The sequence below is a fragment of the Martes martes genome, assembly GCF_963455335.1.
Source record: "Martes martes genome assembly, chromosome: 7".
Lineage (NCBI taxonomy): Eukaryota > Metazoa > Chordata > Mammalia > Carnivora > Mustelidae > Martes > Martes martes.
The window spans coordinates 133,534,361-133,552,976 of record NC_137894.1 but is presented as its reverse complement, the minus strand read 5'-3'; the positions used below and the strand labels follow the sequence as shown (position 1 = coordinate 133,552,976).

General features: G+C 49.4%; 1 protein-coding gene across 1 annotated transcript in view; it reads left to right on the top strand.

The window, feature by feature from the left end:
• TTC9 (tetratricopeptide repeat domain 9) overlaps window positions 1-16,849 on the top strand; it is a gene marked incomplete at its 5' end in the record, with an annotated part of 31,587 nt that extends 14,738 nt beyond the window's left edge. Inside the window, 2 exons of the mRNA XM_080809178.1 lie at window positions 12,860-13,042; window positions 15,276-16,849. Coding sequence (XP_080665304.1) covers window positions 12,860-13,042; window positions 15,276-15,355 — 263 coding nt within the window. The 3' untranslated portion in view covers window positions 15,356-16,849. The remainder of the gene's footprint in view (window positions 1-12,859; window positions 13,043-15,275) is intronic.
• Between the last annotated feature and the right edge of the window lie 1,767 nt (window positions 16,850-18,616).

The following is an 18,616-nucleotide window of genomic DNA, read 5'->3' as shown; positions in this document are numbered from 1 at the left end:
GGTTGGGAATTTGGCTTCTGAGATGTCCCCTCGTCCTGGCTGAGAATTCCTGCCAGTAAGCATGAACATGTGTCTTGCCTGGCCGGCATCAACAAGGTGAAGACGGATTTCTACTATTGCTGGGTATGTGCTCATCACCACATTCTCAGTGACCCAACTGGCCCCGCCAAATCCCACTTCCAGCCCAACGAAGGGGTGTTATGCAGACTCCAATAAGCAGTAACCCTGTCCTGCTTTCTTCCTACTACTCCCTTCTCTCTCTGCGTCCACCACGATGAGGTCAAGAGGGAGAGTTAGGGGCCACAGGGGAGGGATAACTTGTTAGCGTGCTGCCAGAGCACCGACAGCCTGAACTGACCCGAGGCTTTGGCGTTGCTGTCCTGTGGAGCAGACTCTGATGTCCCTTAAAGGACTGCCAACGTGAGCCTGCAATGTATAGGATTTTCGATCGGTTTTTCCACTTTAGCTCTCTCACCTGCAACTTCGCCACCCTTAGTGCTGGCCAAGAAAGGGTGAAAAAGAAGAGGATGAGCTCCTGGGACCTATCAATATCTTTTCAATGCTCTCCGTTTTCCTTTCCCATGGCATGGACCATGATGAATGAATCTTTATCAAATAAGTTTACTAAGAGCCTCTGCCCAACATTGTGTGGCCATGGCGAGAGGGATGCAGCATCCCTTGACCGCTGGGGACGTCCACGTGAAGAACTCAAAGGGTGGGCAAAGTAGACATCTCCAGAAACAGGGTTGCTAACACAAAGAAAACAAAAGAAATCATTGGCGGTGTTTGTTTGAATCAAATGAAAGCGTGTGCTGGATTGGAAAAGCAGAAGGTCAGAAGTGAAGGTGATGGTGTCAGGGGATGTTCAGCCCACTAAACAGAGTCACGTGACTCGTGGTAGTGGGAGTCATGGCATCAGTGTGGGGAGAGCTCTTGTCTGGGCACCAGGTAGGGCAAATCTGGTGTGAACAGATACTGCTGTCTTCCTGCTCTTAGAGCTTCCCAGGGCCTTGGACTCAGAAAAAGACCTTTAGAGATCGTGGAGTCCAGGTTTCCATTCTTTCCCACCAGCTCAGCTGGAGGGGAACCAACATGGGATCTGGGTTTAGATAACCCTGACCCTTCCCTTACAAGTCAGATGGCCTTAGAAAGTCACTTCACTTCCTCAAGCCTCAGTTTCTGGAAGCAGAGCTAATAATACCTATTTCCCACAGTCATGAAGGTCAAGTGAGTCGTTAAACAATATGAAAATGTTAGGTATTGCTGCTTACCGAGCCTACAATGTATGCAAACCACAATGACGTCATTTTGCTGTGTGGGGATTGGAAGATGCCCCACACAGGGGCACCTGGGTGGCTCAGTCCGTTAAATGTCTGACTCGATCTCAGCTCAGGTCTTGATCTCAGGGTCCTGAGTGTGAGCCCCGAGTTGGGCTCCATAGTGGAGCCCTACTAAAACAAACAAACAAAAAGATGCCCTACAGATACTTGTCTGGAAGGGCAGAGGAGCCGTGTTTCATGAAGAGCTGCAGGGATGGGCACGATCGGAGCATGTGGCTGTGAAAAATAATTTTATTCTTTGGAAAACTAAAGGGTCCATTTGATGGTCATACCTGTAGATCTGACCTCATGGGAAAAAGACTGCCCAGCGTGACGCGATGACCATCAGGTACTAGAAAAACAATAATTTCCCAGCAAGTTAGACATATAAGGAAGTTACCTGATCTTGATAAAGAACCTCTAGAAAACAACTAAAGCTAACACCAGGCTAAATGATGACTGATTGAACGTTTTCCCTCCTGACCCAGGAATTGCCCTCTTGGGCATCTGTCCTAGAGAAATGAAAGCTGTCTGCGACTGGTCGTAGCAGCATTAGTCACAATACCAAAAAACAGTCCAAATGTGCTTCCTCAGGTGGACAGTCAGACAATGGCTACGTCCACGCTGTTGAATACTACTCAGCAGTACAAGGAACGAACTATTGATCCATGCAACAACTTGGATGCATCTCAAGGCGATTATGCGGAGTGGGGGAAAAAAAAAGCCAGCTCCTAAAGGCTTCGTACTGTATGGTTCCCTTTATATAATACTTTGAAATGACAGATTTTAGAAATGGAGAATAGATGAGTGGTTGCCAGGGGGTAAAGTAGACTTGGGGATACAGGAGGGATATGGATGTAGTTCTAAAAGGGAAATGGGAGGGATGCTTTGTAACTTAACTTCGGAGGTAGACGGAGGAAGCTACATATGCGATAAAATGGATAAAACCGAACACACACACGCAGAAGCACGAGCAAAGCTGGAAGGATCAATCTGTGGGTTGTACGAGTGTCAATCTTGTGGTCAATGTATTGCACGATCGTTTTAGAGGATGTTACTTACCATTTGGGGGAGACGGGGTAAAGGGTACAGGGGAGCTCTTCGTATTATTTCTTGCAACTGTATGTGAATCTACAGTTAGCGCCACAAAAATTTCAATTAAGAAATCAGACCATGGGGGTTAGTCTTACAAACACCAGCTGAGGTGGGGATTGTTTCAGGAAGAAACCTGAGACTTGTCGTGTCAGCCCTACGAGAACAACCGTAGACTCTGGATGGAATTGGAGATGCTGGTGGTTTTGGAATTTCAAAACAAAACAAAAAACCTTGGTGGTTTTGTTTGTTTGTTTCCCCCTTCAATGCAGAGAGACAAGGAGGGTAGAGGGTCCTAGAGAGTTACATAGGAAGCTTCCAGATGTATGGAATGTGAAGTGAGCACAGTCTGGCACCGCCAGGACCTCGCGCTCACTCCTCACGAGAAACAGACCTCACACCTCGAATCTGTCCATGAAGGACATGAGTTCAAATGCATTCTAGGCAGTTGAGCATCCTAGGGGGGGACACTGGGTCCAATGCTTTAGGGGCACAGTCTCAGGAGCCGGATGGCTTAGGTTCAAATCCTAACCCGAACACTCAGTCACTTTGTGACCTTGAGCAAGTGACTGAAGTTCCTTAAGCCTCCGTTTCCCCACCTAGAAAATGGGTGAGATACTAGAGCCTACCTCTTAGGTTGTGATCAAGGTGAAATGAGTTAATGCTTAGAATAACGCCTGGCCCATTTAGGCTTAATAAAACTTACCTGTTCTTACTCTTCTGGAGGGATGGATGAACACCGCCTACAGGACCAGATTCTCTTGAACTCACCCTGGAGCATCTCAGGCCTTCTGCTCTGTTTCTCCATTTCCCTGGCCTAGGCTGCTGTTCTCCAGGCAGAAGTCTCTAATCACTAAGAAGAGAAAAACCCCAAAATGTCCCAAGCTGATCATCTGTCTGAGAACTGTTGTTTTCCCACATGTGCAGATTTTTTTTCCAGCTCTAGGACTTGGCCATCTGGGACCTGTTTGGCCTTGTGGGTAACCCTGAAGCTACTCACAGCTTTCCTGGCCTCTCACAGTTGGTCTCACCGACTGCGTGGTCCTTAAGAAACCTACATCCAAAATGCTAGAGTATAAAGTACCAGCTCGGGAGGTGAAGGCCCCTACCGACGCCCACTGGGGACTTCTTAAAAATGGGTATTACCGGCCTCCACCCCGGCCCTTTGGAATCTTCGCTGGGCATGAGGTCTAGGATCTCTATGTTAAACACGTTTCCACGGATGATTTAACGTGAAACATCTGTAGGGTTCTCACCAGATGTCAGACTTATTGTGTGCCGTCAGCAAGCCTTCAGGGAGAAGGTGGATAGCCACCATAATTATTTTTATGCTTAGGCACTAGAAAGTCGAAATCCAGAGAGGTGAAGTGTTTTAACCCAAGGACACAGACGTGAATGCCAATGCCAGGGACATTGTCTTGAATCAACTAGCTCAGAGGCACCGAAACTGGCCAGCAACTTCTCTGCTAAAAATACTTCCCTCTTTCCCTCCCAGACTCTCTAAAGCCCTACAGAATCAGGAACCAGGCCTATTCATTTTCCCGCCACCGCTGGCGTTTCGAGCTCCTAGTTCTCCTGAATTATTAGGACCCCAGAGGAGCTCGGCTACTTTGGGTCCATCCCCTCTCCATCCATAAAGCTGTCAGCTAGATGCTGCCTGGGGAACCAGTTCCTCTATGGGCAGCGAGAGAACAGGTGCAAGCAGCACTCCTGTTTGCTGTTTGGGGGTGTAAAGGGCTTGAGGATAAAACCGCTTGTTGACTCAGAGGCCGGCTCATGTGTGAGAAGAAAATACCCCCGAGCCCCACGCCATTCTTTCCTTGAAGCCCCCTTTCCTGGCTGCAAAGCTCCTTTTGTAATGGTCTCTGCATCTCCCCAGCTGCTCCCAATAGAGAAAACACACCTTCAAAAAGGAAAAGGGTCAGGGAAAACCAAGCATCCAACCTACGTTTGGGAAACACTCGGAGCAAGTGTGAGTTTGTGTACATCCCCGACCGTGAAACAAAAATGAGAAATCCAAAGAAGAGAGTTGTTTTCAGAACTCTGATCGCAAGCATTTGTGTACACAGAGGAGCAAATCAGCGCTCTCAGGGGAAGGTGGAATGGGGTGGGCAGACCTGGACACGGAGCCTCAGGAGGAAGGGTCCTGTCCTCTCGCTGCCCAGGTCACATTCCCCTTGCTCTGCTGCAGAAAGACCCTCTAGATCACCCTCCACCGTGTCTCTGACCTAGTCTTGAAAATCTGCTTTAAATCAAGCTCTAGCTCCGTGTATGTGTCATACACTGTGTGTAGGACTCAAAATGGAAATTTTCTCTGGTGAACGTGCATGTTGCTGGGGAAACCGTCTTTGACTAATGGTTTCCTAAAGAGAACCCGTTTCTGTGCCCAGCACTGTGTGAAGCATGGAACATACATTAATTATCTCATTTTATCATCACAAGAGTTCCCACAAAATAGGTATTATTATCTCCATTTAATACACGAGAAGACCGAGGCCCAGGGACATGAAGCGACACGCCCAAGGGCCTGGGCTGGTAGGTGGCAGAGCTTGGACGGCGGCCCGGGACTGTATCTCCAGACCCAACGATTGAAGCTCAGCCAGGACACCCCGAAACTGGCTTGATACCCCATGCCTCTTCTGTTTGGCTATGACCTATCCCAGTTGTTCAATATGCCCAGTGTCACCTCTGTTCACCAAACTCCATCCACTTTACTACTATGCCATTGCCCCTTAAAATAAATATGAAAACCAAATGATTTTGTCCCCTTCGTGGAAATTTTCCCCCAGTAATGTGATAGACACTTGCCGAGCCTGCCTCTCAAAGGAATGACCAGCAAGGTGTGTTAGTTTCCTAAGGGTGTCCGTAACTATCACAGTTCTGGAGGCTGGGAGTCCAAGGTCAAGGTTTGGGTAGTGTTGGTTCCTTCTGCCCGCTGTGAGGCAGAGTCTGTTCCATGCCTCTCTCCTAGCTTTGGTGGCCTGGGGTTCCTTGGCTTGCACATGGCTGCCTTCTTCCTGTGTCTTTTCACATCGTCTTTCTTAGGTGTGTGTCGGCTCTGTGTCCAAATTTCTCCTTTTTATAAAGACACCAGCTGTATTGAATTTAGGGCCCATCCTAGTGACCTCATGGTGACTTAATGACCTCTGCAAAGACCCTTTCTCCAAATAGGATCAAATTCTAAGATACTGAGGATGAGGACGTCAACATCTCTTTTGGGGAGGACACAATTCAACCCATAAAGTGAGGCAACCTCCTTCTCCTCACTCCTGGCTCACTCCAATCTGGTCTTTCCTTCCCCCACATCCAGCCCATGCTTCCCTTCTGGACAGCCGGTACGGGCAAACTGTAGCGAATCACCGGAGGAAGAAATCCAGTGTCTGTGTGAACTTGTTCTCCCCCTCTCATCCAGCGTCCCTTCATCTCCTGCCAGCGGGTGGCACCTTGCCCAGGCAGTCACTATGCCCTGCGTGCACCAGGAAAAACAAAAACAGAACAGGTGCCAGAGCCAGTAGAACCTGACCTGTTTTAGCCTGAGGTCTCAGTGTGGTTGTTTGGGGAACGTCCAATGTAGGATTTCCACTGTCCCGAGCGCACAACCGTGCAGTGGGGTTCTTTCAGTTGCTGATTTTCTGATTTTTTCCTACCACAGACCCCTTTGCAGAGCTGAGAAAGCCTGTCAGCTCCTTTTATAAAACCGTACCCTAACCACCCAAGGTTGACCGTGGAAGAGGAACCTCCACGTGCGAGGATGGTTGGACCCTGGCAGTCCAATTCTGGTCCCCTAAATGTACTTTTCTCTTGTAACTTGCACTGTCCACCGCTTCTGTCACCACTGTAGGCCTGGGGAAGGCTTTTCTCTTCTAGTCCTTCTTCCCAGCCATGACTAGCAGCCTGTCTGACTCCTCCATGGCTCGGCTGGTTCCAGGCTGTAGCATTTATTTAAACATGTCAGAAGACCCAGAGACCAGAAGGTCCGTCACATTTCTCTCAAAAGGGCTTCTGGGTGTGGTTGTCTGGGAGCCCAGGCCACATGTCTACTGTGGACATGTCTCCCCACTTCGTACCCCTTCTGCCACCCAATGACTGCATCTTTGAATCCAAATATATACCCAGAGTCAAGGCCACGGATGGGAACAAGCTCCCTCTCCATCCAGCAGGAGACCTGCCTTCCTGAGTTCTCAGCCTTCTCTGCTGAAACTGACGGGCAGAGGCAGACCTTACTCCCTTCAAGGAAGATCTTGCCCTAGAGCCTGGCCTTGGGGAGACCACATAATTCAAATCTGTGCTGTGCCAAAAAAAAAAAAAAAAAAAAGTCTCTATGTAGACAGAAAGTTGTCTTACAGAAGCCCTTTGGATCACTGCCCTACAAGATTTGAGTGTCATCTCCAACAGAAGATGCCTCACCATAAGTAGTAGGGAGAACAGAGTTCCTTTTGAAGAGGAACGGGTGAACAATGTCCTTCTAGTCGGTGGCCAACAATTTTATTCATAGCCTGTTCGATTGAAATGGAGAGTAGAGACTATTCAGCCAAGTGGAGGTCCCTCCTTTTAGAGAAAGGAAACGGAGGCCCAGAAAGGGAAATTGATTTTCACACTATTGGCTAGCGGCAAAGGTGGGACTAGAATCTAGCTCCCCTGATTCCCAGACCAGTACTCTCTAAAATATGGATCCCTTCCATATAGCAGAGCACATAGGCTGTCGTCTTTAAACCCTAATTCAAATTCAGACCAGGTTACAACAATGTGGAAGAAATTGCTGAATCATCAGTGAATCCAAAATGGCAGGCTGAGCCCTCCTGGATGAAGGGCTCTAACCACATGAGTGTAACAGGAGAGGGAAAATATTTCAGGAGTTCCCTATTGCTAGTCAGTTCTGTCTCCTAGATGCCTCTTAAACTGCTCCCTCTCTGGCGCCTGGGTGGCTCAGTTGGTTGGGCGACTGCCTTCGGCTCAGGTCATGATCCTAGAGTCCCGGGATCGAGTCCCACATCAGGCTCCCAGCTCCATGGGGAGTCTGTTTCTCCCGCTGACCTCTCTCCTCTCATGCTCTCTCTCTCATTCTCTCTCTCTCAAATAAATAAATAAAATCTTAAAAAAAAAAAAAAAAAAACTGCTCCCTCTCCCCTGTCTTTCTGCCTCTGCTTCAGTCAACCCAGTCATTGCATTTCATCATCCCACTGTGACTAAGAATAAAGTCCCAGATCCTTAACATGAACCAGAAGAGTGTAGGTGTCCGGGTGGTCTCTTGCTTCTCTACCCTCCCTTCCTTTTACCCTTCCCTTCGGTCTCTCTGCTCCAGCCAGGCATTGTTCCTCAAAAATCCTCAAATAAGTCAACCTCCCTCTTCCCCCCCCAACCCCCGATCTCTTTCTCTGTTGGCTCTGCCTAGAAAGTGTTTTCTCCTTTCCACCTAGATCACTGGTTCTCAGGGAGGATTTTACCTCCCCCTCTGGGACATTTTGCAATATCTGGAGATGTATTTTTGGCTGTCATGACCGGCATGTAGTGGGTAAAAGCCAGGGATGTTGCTAAACATCATATAATGCACAGCACAGGGCATCCTCCTATGACAAAAAGTTATCATCCTAAAATGTTTATAGTAGGTGGATCTGTCCGTTAAGCAGCAGCCTTTGGCTCAGGTCATGATCCCAGGGTCCTGGGATCGGGTCCCACATCGGGCTTCCTGCTCAGCGGAGAGCCTGCTTCTCCCTCTCCCTCTGCCTGCTGCTCTGCCTACTTGTGCTTTGTCTATCTCTGTCAGATAAATAAACAAAAAGCACAAATAAATAAATAAATAAACAAAACATTTATAGTGCTAAGGTTGAGAAACATTCAGAGACAGCTAAAATGCCACTTCTTCCATGAAGCCCTCCCATGATACTTTGTATTGGTGGAGGGCCCCCCTCTGTCCATGTGCTCCCTCTCTTCCCTTCTCCTTGTCAGTGTTGACACATGGGAGTATTCAAGATAATAGAACATCTGCCTCCCCCACCAGCCCATTTGCTCTAGGGTGGAGGGGAGTGTTTGTTCACAACTGATCCCAGCGCCCAGGGAAGTTAGGCATTGCTTTTTGCCTTTGACCCTGGAGCACAGAGAAATGTAGTTTACACAGGCAATGTGACTTCTACCATGGGTTACATTGGTTTTGGAAGGCTTCAAACGCAGACCCACAGAGACCCATAGTCAAGAGCACACTCTGGGGATCCTGGCAGAAGTGGGTGGATGTCATAATTCTCCCACTTCCTAGTTGAGCGACTTTGAGCAAGTTACTTAATTTCTCTGGAACGGGTTTCATCATTGGTAAAAGAAGGATCAACATTGAACCTGTGTCATAGGTACCATGAACGTGAAAAGGCATAGCATACATAAGGTACCGAGCGCCACCTGTGACACAGGGTGAGGGATTAACCGCAGAGGGGAAGCAAGGGCACTGGGATGATGGGACCGCAGCCCACAGGCCCTGGGTAGTGGGCCTAGGGGTGCGGCAGGAACTTCAGGAGACCGCTGGTCAACCTCCTCTTCTGAACGTTCTCTACTCTAAGGATGTGCCTACAAACGTCCCATCTTACCTCTACCCTAGGCTTGTTAATGTGAACCCCAAATAGCTCCCCACCCGAACAACAGGGATGCCTAAAAATCACCTACAGGTAGGGCTGAGGGTAGCTTTCCAGACTTTCACTTACCCCCTCTACCTCAGAGGAGCTCTGGCTAACACCCCGGGTTTCTTGCCTGACTCCCCCCAACCGCCCCCGGCCCCGCACGCAGCCTTCAGGATGGTGGCTCGTTTGGACCCATGCTGCCTCACCTCCCACGGGGTCCGAAACCCGGTCTGCTGCCAGGTGGCCCCGTCGCCACTGGATCTGGAGCCACAGGGGAATTCAAAACATTTTCAGTGAAGGATTCCCAGAATTTGATGGCTGGCCTTTCCTCTCCCCTTGGCGAGGAGGATCTGTTTCCATTTCCAGGCCTTTTTGCTTTCTTTCCCCACCACCCCACCCTCATTTTAATCACTCAAAAGCTGTTTTTAAAAGAGACAAAGGTCCATTTCCTTCACTGCTCAGGTCAGCCAACAGAAGGGTCTGTCTGAAGATGGACGGGAAGAGGTTTGCCCGTCTGGGCAGAGAGGACAGCCGATGAGGCACATGGGAGCCCAGACAGGAAATCCTTCAGCTCTGGGAGCCGGTGTTGGAGCCAAGACCCACACAGGTAGCCCGGGAGGTCCATGCCCAGGAAGCTCTTGACAGAAACCCCTCCCTGTCCGCAGAGCTGTGTGAGCACCAGGACGGGATCCAGCAGCTTGGGGGGTGGGAAGAGGTCCCCACAGCCAAGGGAGGAGAGGAGAGGGAGCTGGTGGCATCAGCTCAGCCCGATGCCGGGCTGCCAGCACATCCTGGTTTTCTGTGACTGCAGCCACCCACGCCCGGGGTGGGGGGGGGGGTTAGCAGCCCCTCACTTCTGTCTCCTCCTTTGGCTTTCTGCCCCGGGGCCTGTGAAACCTGACGGGTCAGTTTCTAGATCTGGGCTGATTCACTTCCACTTCCCGGTTCTCACACCTTCTCCTTCCGAGACTGTGTGGTTCACCTCCCCCTCAGTCGGCCAAAAGGATGTGGGTGAGTATTTTTTCTTTTTCCCCAAAATGGCCAATGAAAGAGCTGATCTCCTAATCAGCGATTCTTATCCCTGGGAAGTTATTTATGGGATCAAAACAGCTGAAGTTAGACCTCTGAAGATTTAAATCGGTGACTCGCCTCTATCCCGGAGAGAGGATGGTTCCTCCCCTGTGGGAGGAATCAGAGCTCAAAGGGCAGGCATCGGGCTTCTCCCCCACCATCCCGTCTGGTCTTGGCGGGAAGAGCACTTTTGCCTCCTCCATCTCTCTCTTTCTCTCTCTCTTTTTTAAAGATTTTTATTTATTTTAGAGAGAGTGAGCATGAGCAGGGGGAGGGGCAGAGGAAGAAGCAGACTCCCTGCTGAGCAAGGAGCCCAGTGCAGGGCTCGATCCCAGGACCCTGAGACCATGACCTGAGCCAAAGGCAGAGGCTTAACCCACTGAGCCACCCAAGTACTCTTGCCTTCTACATCTCTTTTTAGTCACTCTGAAGAAGCAGAGAGGTGCCTTTCCCTGCCCCTCCCCTCCCCCTTTCTGGTAATCCCTCCAACGTGTATAACACAATCTTCCTTCAGTGCCTACTAAACATTTGTATGATCACATGGAGGGGGAGGTACCTCAACAGGGCGGGGAGTTGGGTGAGGGAGGGGAGGCCACTGGGCACCCAAGGAAAGGGGGCGTCACTCTCTAGGGTGTCACGAGCTTCCTGGCCCTGGCTCTGGCCCCACGGCTGATGGCCGGTGAGAGAGAGCTTCTTCAAGGAGAGAGGGTTTACTCAGAGGGTAAAGGGACTGAGGGACAATAGGAAGGGGCCCCACCACAGGCACCTGCCAGCCTCAGCTTCCTCTCGCCCGGGACACAGGACCTCGCAGGTCCCAAGGTGTGCTCTGTGCGGGCTTTTGCACTGGCCCTATCAGAAGGCCCCTGGTCCCCAGAACTGCAAAGACAAACTTGCATGAATGAGAACTTCAAGAAAATCAGAGGCAGTTGTCACGGCAGGGGCACAGGGTTGAAAAGAATTATAATAATATTAAGTGACATTTGGGGTGATCTACTCTGTGCCAAGTCCTATGTTAAACACTTCATGGCCATTATTTTGGGAAATTCCATCAACAACTCGATAAAGAACTTGGGCACTGGAGCCAGACAGCTTTGACGTAAGTCCCAGCCTTGGGACGCTTGGGTGGCTCAGTGGGTTAAACGTCTGCCTTTGGCCCAGGTCATGACCCATCCCCACATCGGGCTCCCTGCTCAGCAGGGAGCTTGCTTCTCCCTCTGCCTCTCCCCTCTGCTTCTGCTTTCTCTCTCTCTCTCTCTGACAATTAAATAAATAAATAATCTTTTAAGAAGCAAGCAATCCACCCATCCATCCATCCCAGCCTCGCCTCTGTCATGTTGTGTGCCCTTGGGAAATAACCTAATCTTACTGGGCCTCAGTTTCCTCATCTGTAAAATGGGAATAACAGTAGGCCCTACATCATGGTGTTCTGAGGTGTCAGGGAATACAAGCAGAGCAAATGACACAAACAGCTTGCACCCGGTGGGCACTTGACAAGTGTTAGCCACAGTTAGCATTGTTAGGGCCTCTTGTGGCTTATTTCTAGGGTCGCCACAACATAAGTCTCATAAAATGGCAGCTTGAACAATAGAAATGTGTTGTCTCATCGTTCTGGAAAGCAGGAGGCCAAGACGGAGGTGTTGGAAGGTTCGGTTCCTTCAGAGGGCTGTGAGGGAGAGTCGGTGCCATGCTTCTCCCTCACCTTGCAGGGCCTCCGGCGTTGCTCGGCTTCTAGACGGCCATCTTCTTCCTGTGTTTCTTCACATCGTCTCACCTCTGTGTGTTTGTCTGTTTGAGCTGCTATGTCAGTAGCATAGACTGGGCGACCCAAACAACACAATTCATTTCTCACAGTTCTGAAGACTGGGGAGTCCAAGATCACGGCAGGAGATTCAGCGTCTGGGGAGAGTCTGCTCGCTGGTTCGCAGACAGCCGTCCTCCCACTGTGTCCTCATGGCGGAAGGCGAAGGGAGCTCGCTAAGGTCTCCCTCGTAAGAGCACTAATCCCAGTCACGAGGGTTCAGCCCTCGTGACTTCGTCACCTCCCAAAGACCCCACCTCCAAATACCGTCACACTGCAGACTGGCTTTCAAGATACAGATTTTTCGGGGAACAAAAACATTCAGTCTATAGTGTATGGGTTTTTTTTTTTATTAAAACAACTTTTTAAAAAATTATTCATTTGAGAGAGAGAGAGAGAGAGTGTGTGGGAACAAGAGCAATGGAGAGTGTTAGAGGGAGAGGGAGAAGCAGACTCACCACTGAGCTCAGAGCCCAGTGACGCAGGCCCGATCCCAGGTCACAAGCCCCACCCCAGGACCCTGAGATCATGACCTGAGCCAAAGGCAGACCCTAACTGACTGAGCCACCCAGGCGCCCCTGTAGTGTGTGTTTTTATAAAGACACCCACGATATCATGTTAGGACCCATTCCAAGGACCTAACTGTAACTTGATTACCTTTTTTATAAAGATCCTATTTCCATATAAGGTCACATTCTGATGTACTAGGAGTCAGGACTCCAACATATCTTGCTGGAGGGGACACAAGTCAACACACAATACAAGGCTAAGTACCTCACTCAAGGTCACACAGCTTGCTGGCGATGAAGGTGGGTCCTGGAACCCCAGATCACCTGGTGACAAATCCCACAGCAATACACCCCAACATAAAGCCCCAACACTACTCCACCTTTTCTGGACGAGGAGCAAGAACCAAAGAGAAGCACTCGGAGTTTCTGTATTATAGCCCATTTCCTTTCTCTCTCCTTCCTCCACAGCCTGCCTGCTCCAGGCGGAGCTGGTGAACTATGAGCGAGTCAAGGAATATTGCCTCAAAGTCCTGAAGAAGGAAGGCGAGAACTTCAAGGCTCTTTACCGGTCTGGTGTAGCCTTCTACCACCTTGGAGACTATGACAAAGCACTCTACTACCTGAAAGAAGCAAGGACCCGACAGCCAACAGGTAAGGCGGCAGTTACTGTTTTCTTACTGGCGGTCCCTCTGGCGGTCTCCCCATCATGGCGCACAGCTGTCATGGCGGGCGGGGCCAGGTGTGGGCCGGGACCTGACATGAGGAGCACGGACAGTCCACGCATTTGCCTGGGGTCTTGGTTCCAGGGAGCTTGGGCACCTCTTTTCAAATAGACTATGGAATTCTTTGGGTTTTTTTTTTTTTTTTTTCCAATCCAGAAGCCAACTCTTCCCGCTTACTCAATAAATACATATTGAGTTCTTAGTTTTGTGCCACAGTTCGTGCTGGGTGCCAGGGATGTAGATGAGAAAATGGAGTCCCGGCTCGTGAGGACCTCACCCTCCAGTTGGCGAGACAGAATGCAAATGGATGCTCTTGGTGCTGAGCTCAGCAACTTGCGGGAAGGGTGCTCTGACTTCTCTGGTCAGCTCCCCTTCCTTAGAGCCTGCATTTCCTGCACCACTCGCTCCAATTCCTGTCCACCAGCTCGGCCGCTCATTCATCCCACAGACATCCACTGAGCCGATCTGGATGTGTTCTAGGAGCTGGGTAGATAGCGGTGAACAAAAGGAAGCTGCTACCTTCCAGGAGTTTGTGTCATGACGGAGGGGGATGGACAGTAAACAAATAGGTAGAAAATACAATGTTTAGTCGTGGTACGTGCCGGGAAGGAAATAAAGCAGAGTAAAAGAATCAGGAGAAAAGGGGGTTCTGTTTTACACCAGGGGATCAGGAAGAGCCTCTCTGAGGAGGTAACATTTATTTATTTATTTGCGTGTGTGTGTGTGTGTGTGTGTGTGTGTGTGTGTGGTTTTTTTTATTAAATTTAAAAAAAATTTTTTATAAACATATTATGTATTTTTATCCCCAGGGGTACAGGTCTGTGAATTGCCAGGTTTACACACTTCACAGCACTCACCATAGTACATACCTTCCCCAATGTCCATAACCCCACCGCCCTCTCCCGACCCCCCTCCCCCCAGCAACCCTCAGTTTGTTTTGTGGGATTAAGAGTCTCTTATGGTTTGTCTCCCTCCCGATCCCATCTTGTTTCATTTATTCTTTTCATACCCCCAAACCCCCCGCATTGCATCTCCACTTCCTCATATCAGGGAGATCATATGATAGTTGTCTTTCTCCGATTGACTTATTTCGCTAAGCATAATACCCTCTAGTTCCATCCGCGTCGTCGCAAATGGCAAGATTTCATTTCTTTTGATGGTTGCATAGTATTCCATTGTATATATATACCACATCTTCTTTATCCATTCATCTGTTGATGGACATCTAGGTTCTTTCCATAGTTTGGCTATTGTGGACATTGCTGCTATAAACATTCGGGTGCACGTGCCCCTTCGGATCACTACGTTTGTATCTTTAGGGTAAATACGCAGAATAGTGCAATTGGTGGGTCATAGGGTAGCTCTATTTTCAACTTTTTGAGGAACCGCCGTGCTGTTTTGAGGAGGTAACATTTAAACAACGAATTTGAACTTGGTATTACCATTGTTGTTCAACGGCTGGTTTTTTAAAAAATCCAATCCTCCTTCCAAGAAGAATTTAAGAACTTCACGATCCGTTTGCAAAGACCCAAATGTATACTCTTTTCTATATTCTTAAAGACTGCCCATATCTTTATTTTTATGTGTCACTGTTTTGCTTTTTTTTTTTTTTCTGTATATAAATGTGTTCTAGACTCGAAGCAACTTGAGAACGAAGAACTGGACTCATTTAACAGAATTTTCTTGAGCGCATCCTATCTACCAGCACTGCTGGCTGCTATAGCTGGCATTTTTGAGTGTTAGACAGTATTCGTTTCTGCTTCCTGAAGTATAACATTAACATTTAATGTTAATTAATAACATTTAAAACATTTGCATTCAGTTAGCATTTACTGCTCATTGGATGAAGCACCTTTGGCCTTCTCTATCGTGGTCCTCACGGCAATTGTATGAAGAAGGTAGACGCTCCCCGGCGGGGGGAGGCCATCGAAGCAGGCTCACCCTTAACCGTGGGTCTCCCTGGGCCTCTTCATCTCTCCAGGGGCTCAGTTCTCCCTTTTGTCACAGTGAGGACGAGGATCTGATCTTGGCGTGATTGTAATGAGGTGGAAATAGATGGTGACGGGAACAAGCGTGGCCCTAAGTAGGATTCCGTGTAGACCCGACCGTTCTCTTCCCCACGCCCGCCAGGTGTTCCCTAAGGTGTGTTTCTCTCCTCGCAGACACCAATGTGATTCGGTACATCCAGCTGACGGAGATGAAGCTCAGCCGATGCTCCCAGAGAGAGAAGGAAGCCATGTGACAGCTGCAGCCGCCCCCGAGGACGGACTTCCGGGCAGCCCCTGGCGAAGGGCCCCTCCTGGGTTTTGCTCCCTTCTCCCCACTTCTGCCGGCTCCCCCTTTCTTCCTCCGGCTGCCCCTCAGCAATCTGTCTGCTCCCAATGGGAAAGGAAGGAGAGGCAGATTTGGAACCCGGCGGGTTGCCTGCCATGGAGACACCCCTTCTCTAGCAGGTCCGCTACCGAGAGGGACCTCACTTCTGCGGGGACAGCTGGAGAGGACTCTGACAGGGCCCAGAACGCTGATGCAGCTGTGACCTTGGCCAGTGCTCCCTACAGAGGCAGAGCCTGGCAGATGTGCCGTCGCAGGCACGGAGCCCACGGGCTGGACCCCTGCACACTCTCCGGACAGACTAGAGCATCTCAAGGCAACCGTGACCAATCCAGGAATGAGACAAACGCCAGAAGCATCAGGTTAAGCCAACAGACCGTACATTTGTACACTGGGTTCCCCCCCATCCCCACCCAGCCACCTCAGCCCCTGCCTCCCTCCCTCCACTTGTTGTCTCTGCCTGGCTTTCTTCTCTCCCCCTTGGGGATCTGAGACTGCCAGGATTCACATGCCTCTGAAACCCACTCTCAGTGCCCTTGGGTGACCACACATACCATTCGCCCATACTCCCACCCAGCAGGCAGCTGTGACAGCAGAGGAACAGGGTGAGGAGGGCCACGGGCTGAGCACGTAGGTGATGGAGGGGAGGGGAGATGAGCTCTAGGGGAAGGAGCATTGTCTAGCCTGCGGCATCGAACTGTGGACTCAGTAAGTGTAAATAAAAATAAATTAACAGGCAACAGTTCCTGTCATTTCTGCTGGAAGCAGCCCACTTCTTCGCTGTCACTCCCTCCCCCAACTCTGAGTCAGAGCTACTTACAGCTTCCCCCTAAGCGAGGACCCATTTGTCCAGGGGTAAACAATGTTGGCTGCCGCCTCTGTGCGTTGGAGTGGGCTGGCCTTGCGGAGACTGGCCAGGGACTTGGCCTTGTGGGAACTTGTAGAGCCTCCTTTTGATGAAATTATCTGGACTCAATATCTAGCACATAGAATGTGTTCAACAAATATTTGTTGAATGAATAAATTATGACTGCAGACTGGCTCTCCTGCCTTAAACTAATTTTAGCCCAGCCTAGTCTCCTGATATCTATGCTCTTTACGCTCTGCCGTGTTGCTTTAGTCAAATAAGAAACATTTACTGAGGGCTTATCGTTTGCCGATCATTGTGCAATACGCCGTGGGATGGGGACATCGTCCTGGTCTTTAAGGGGATGGAAGAGTTGAGAAATACTCATATGAGATTATCACCAATGACACCTTTAATTTATATGATGCTTTAAATTTTTCAAAGCACTTTCGTGTATTTTTTGTGTGATTAGTGAGACAAGATTGTACAAATTAAAATATATACAGATGCAATAATGTTCATAGTTAGCATTTATTAAATGCACTATCCTCAGACCTTTACATGTATAATCTCATTTCTTTCCGGCAATTACCCTCTGAGATATTATTCCCATTAGGTGGGTAAGGAAACTTAAAATCCAGAAACATTCCCTCCCCCAGGGTGATAGGGCCTTAAGCGACGTGGCTAGGATCTGAACCAGGTCTGTCTGACCCAGAGCTCTAAATGCTAACTACCCTAGTTAGCTGCTCTCTACGAAGTAGTCTATGGAGCCGTTACGACCATTAGGGAGCAGGACAGTGCGTATTCCGTGGAAAAGCCTTACTGGGCCAATAATGGTATGTGGGCTGCCTTGGTATTTAGCCCAAGGTTTAAAAAGTTCCCTAACGCCGACTCCCTAGTGGTCAAGGCAGTGACAGGCCAGAAAAGACAGCTGAGACCTAGCAGTTACTTCTGTGTATGATTCATTGTACTTTCTGACGTCAGCGCATATCCAAACCCACCCTCCATTCCCCCAGCCTTGGGGAAGGTTCACAATTACAGGTAGAGATCGAAAGGAAACACAAAGTTGATTATGGGTTCTTTGTGTAATCAGAGACTCCACCTCCACCCCTGCAGGATCCAATCACCGCTGAGGGGCCCAGAAGCCAGCAGTGCAGGTTATAGTCCCGCAGCTGCTGAAAGGCTTCCAACAGGGGTGTTAAGAAGGTGCTAGAAATACCCAGGGGCCCGCAGTTGCCCATCTATAGCTCACTTCTGGGGAAGAGGGAAAGGAAAATGCTGGTATTGCTGCCATACTCTCCCCCCAAGTCCCCACCAGATCCTTCCCTCTGCCCTTTTCTTCCAGAACGGGTTCACATTTCCCCAACGCAGAACCATCCTGCGTCAGACACGGCATAGGCCTATGTGCAAGTCTCCCCCGTTCCCAAGCCTCCAGTCCAGGAAGCTGGCGAGTTGGCAAACTGCTTGTCAGGGTCTGAAGGATGCGGATGAGTTCAGAGGGCGGAGGCAGAACCGGTTCAAACCAGCAGGGTCTTCCTTTCGTCTTCATGCCATCAGGAAGGACCCGGACTAACTATCCCCAAACCAGAGCAGGAGAGAGGTCTTGCCTCAATGAGCAAGTTGGGGCCGAGCTGGACAGATGGGGATAAGATCGTCGCCATCCTTCTAAAGAGGAAGGTGGAAACCCGGAACTAGATGAGCACAGCCCTGGGCACAGATCACCGCCTGTCTGGTGATTTGTGTACACTTGCTTACGGGGATCCGTTCAACTGTGACCCAACGTTAAGTGATTCCCAAAGTAAAAATTTGCCTGGGGGTGTTGTCCGATGTTTGGGGTGGAGGGATTGAAATTGCTGTGCATTTTGTCCAACAAAAACTTCCGAAAGCTGTTAAGCAAGATCAGGTCTATTCACCTTAGTCGACCTTCAGCTTCCTGCCCCCCATCCCTCCTCGAAACACCGACCGTGATTTCATGACAGCCTTTGTTTGCAGACGTCACTGCTGACCTGGGGCACTAATCCTGGATCTGACCTGCTTTGTCATCTCCTGCTTGGACTTTTGTGATAGACTCTTCGGGGAAAAAAATTATACTTTTCTTGTTATTGTTATGAAAGCCTCACATGTGTATTGTAGAAATTTAGCGGGGAGTGGGGGGTTGGGGAGACAAACTCCATCCTGTCGTCCTACCACCCAAGACAAACATCACTGTCCTTTTAGACTTCTTTCAGTTCTTTGGGGTATAAATGTAGACATGCTCATGCAGGGTTTTGGTTTTGTTTTTGTTTTTGTTTTTAACAAAAACTGGATTACACTGTATATACTCTT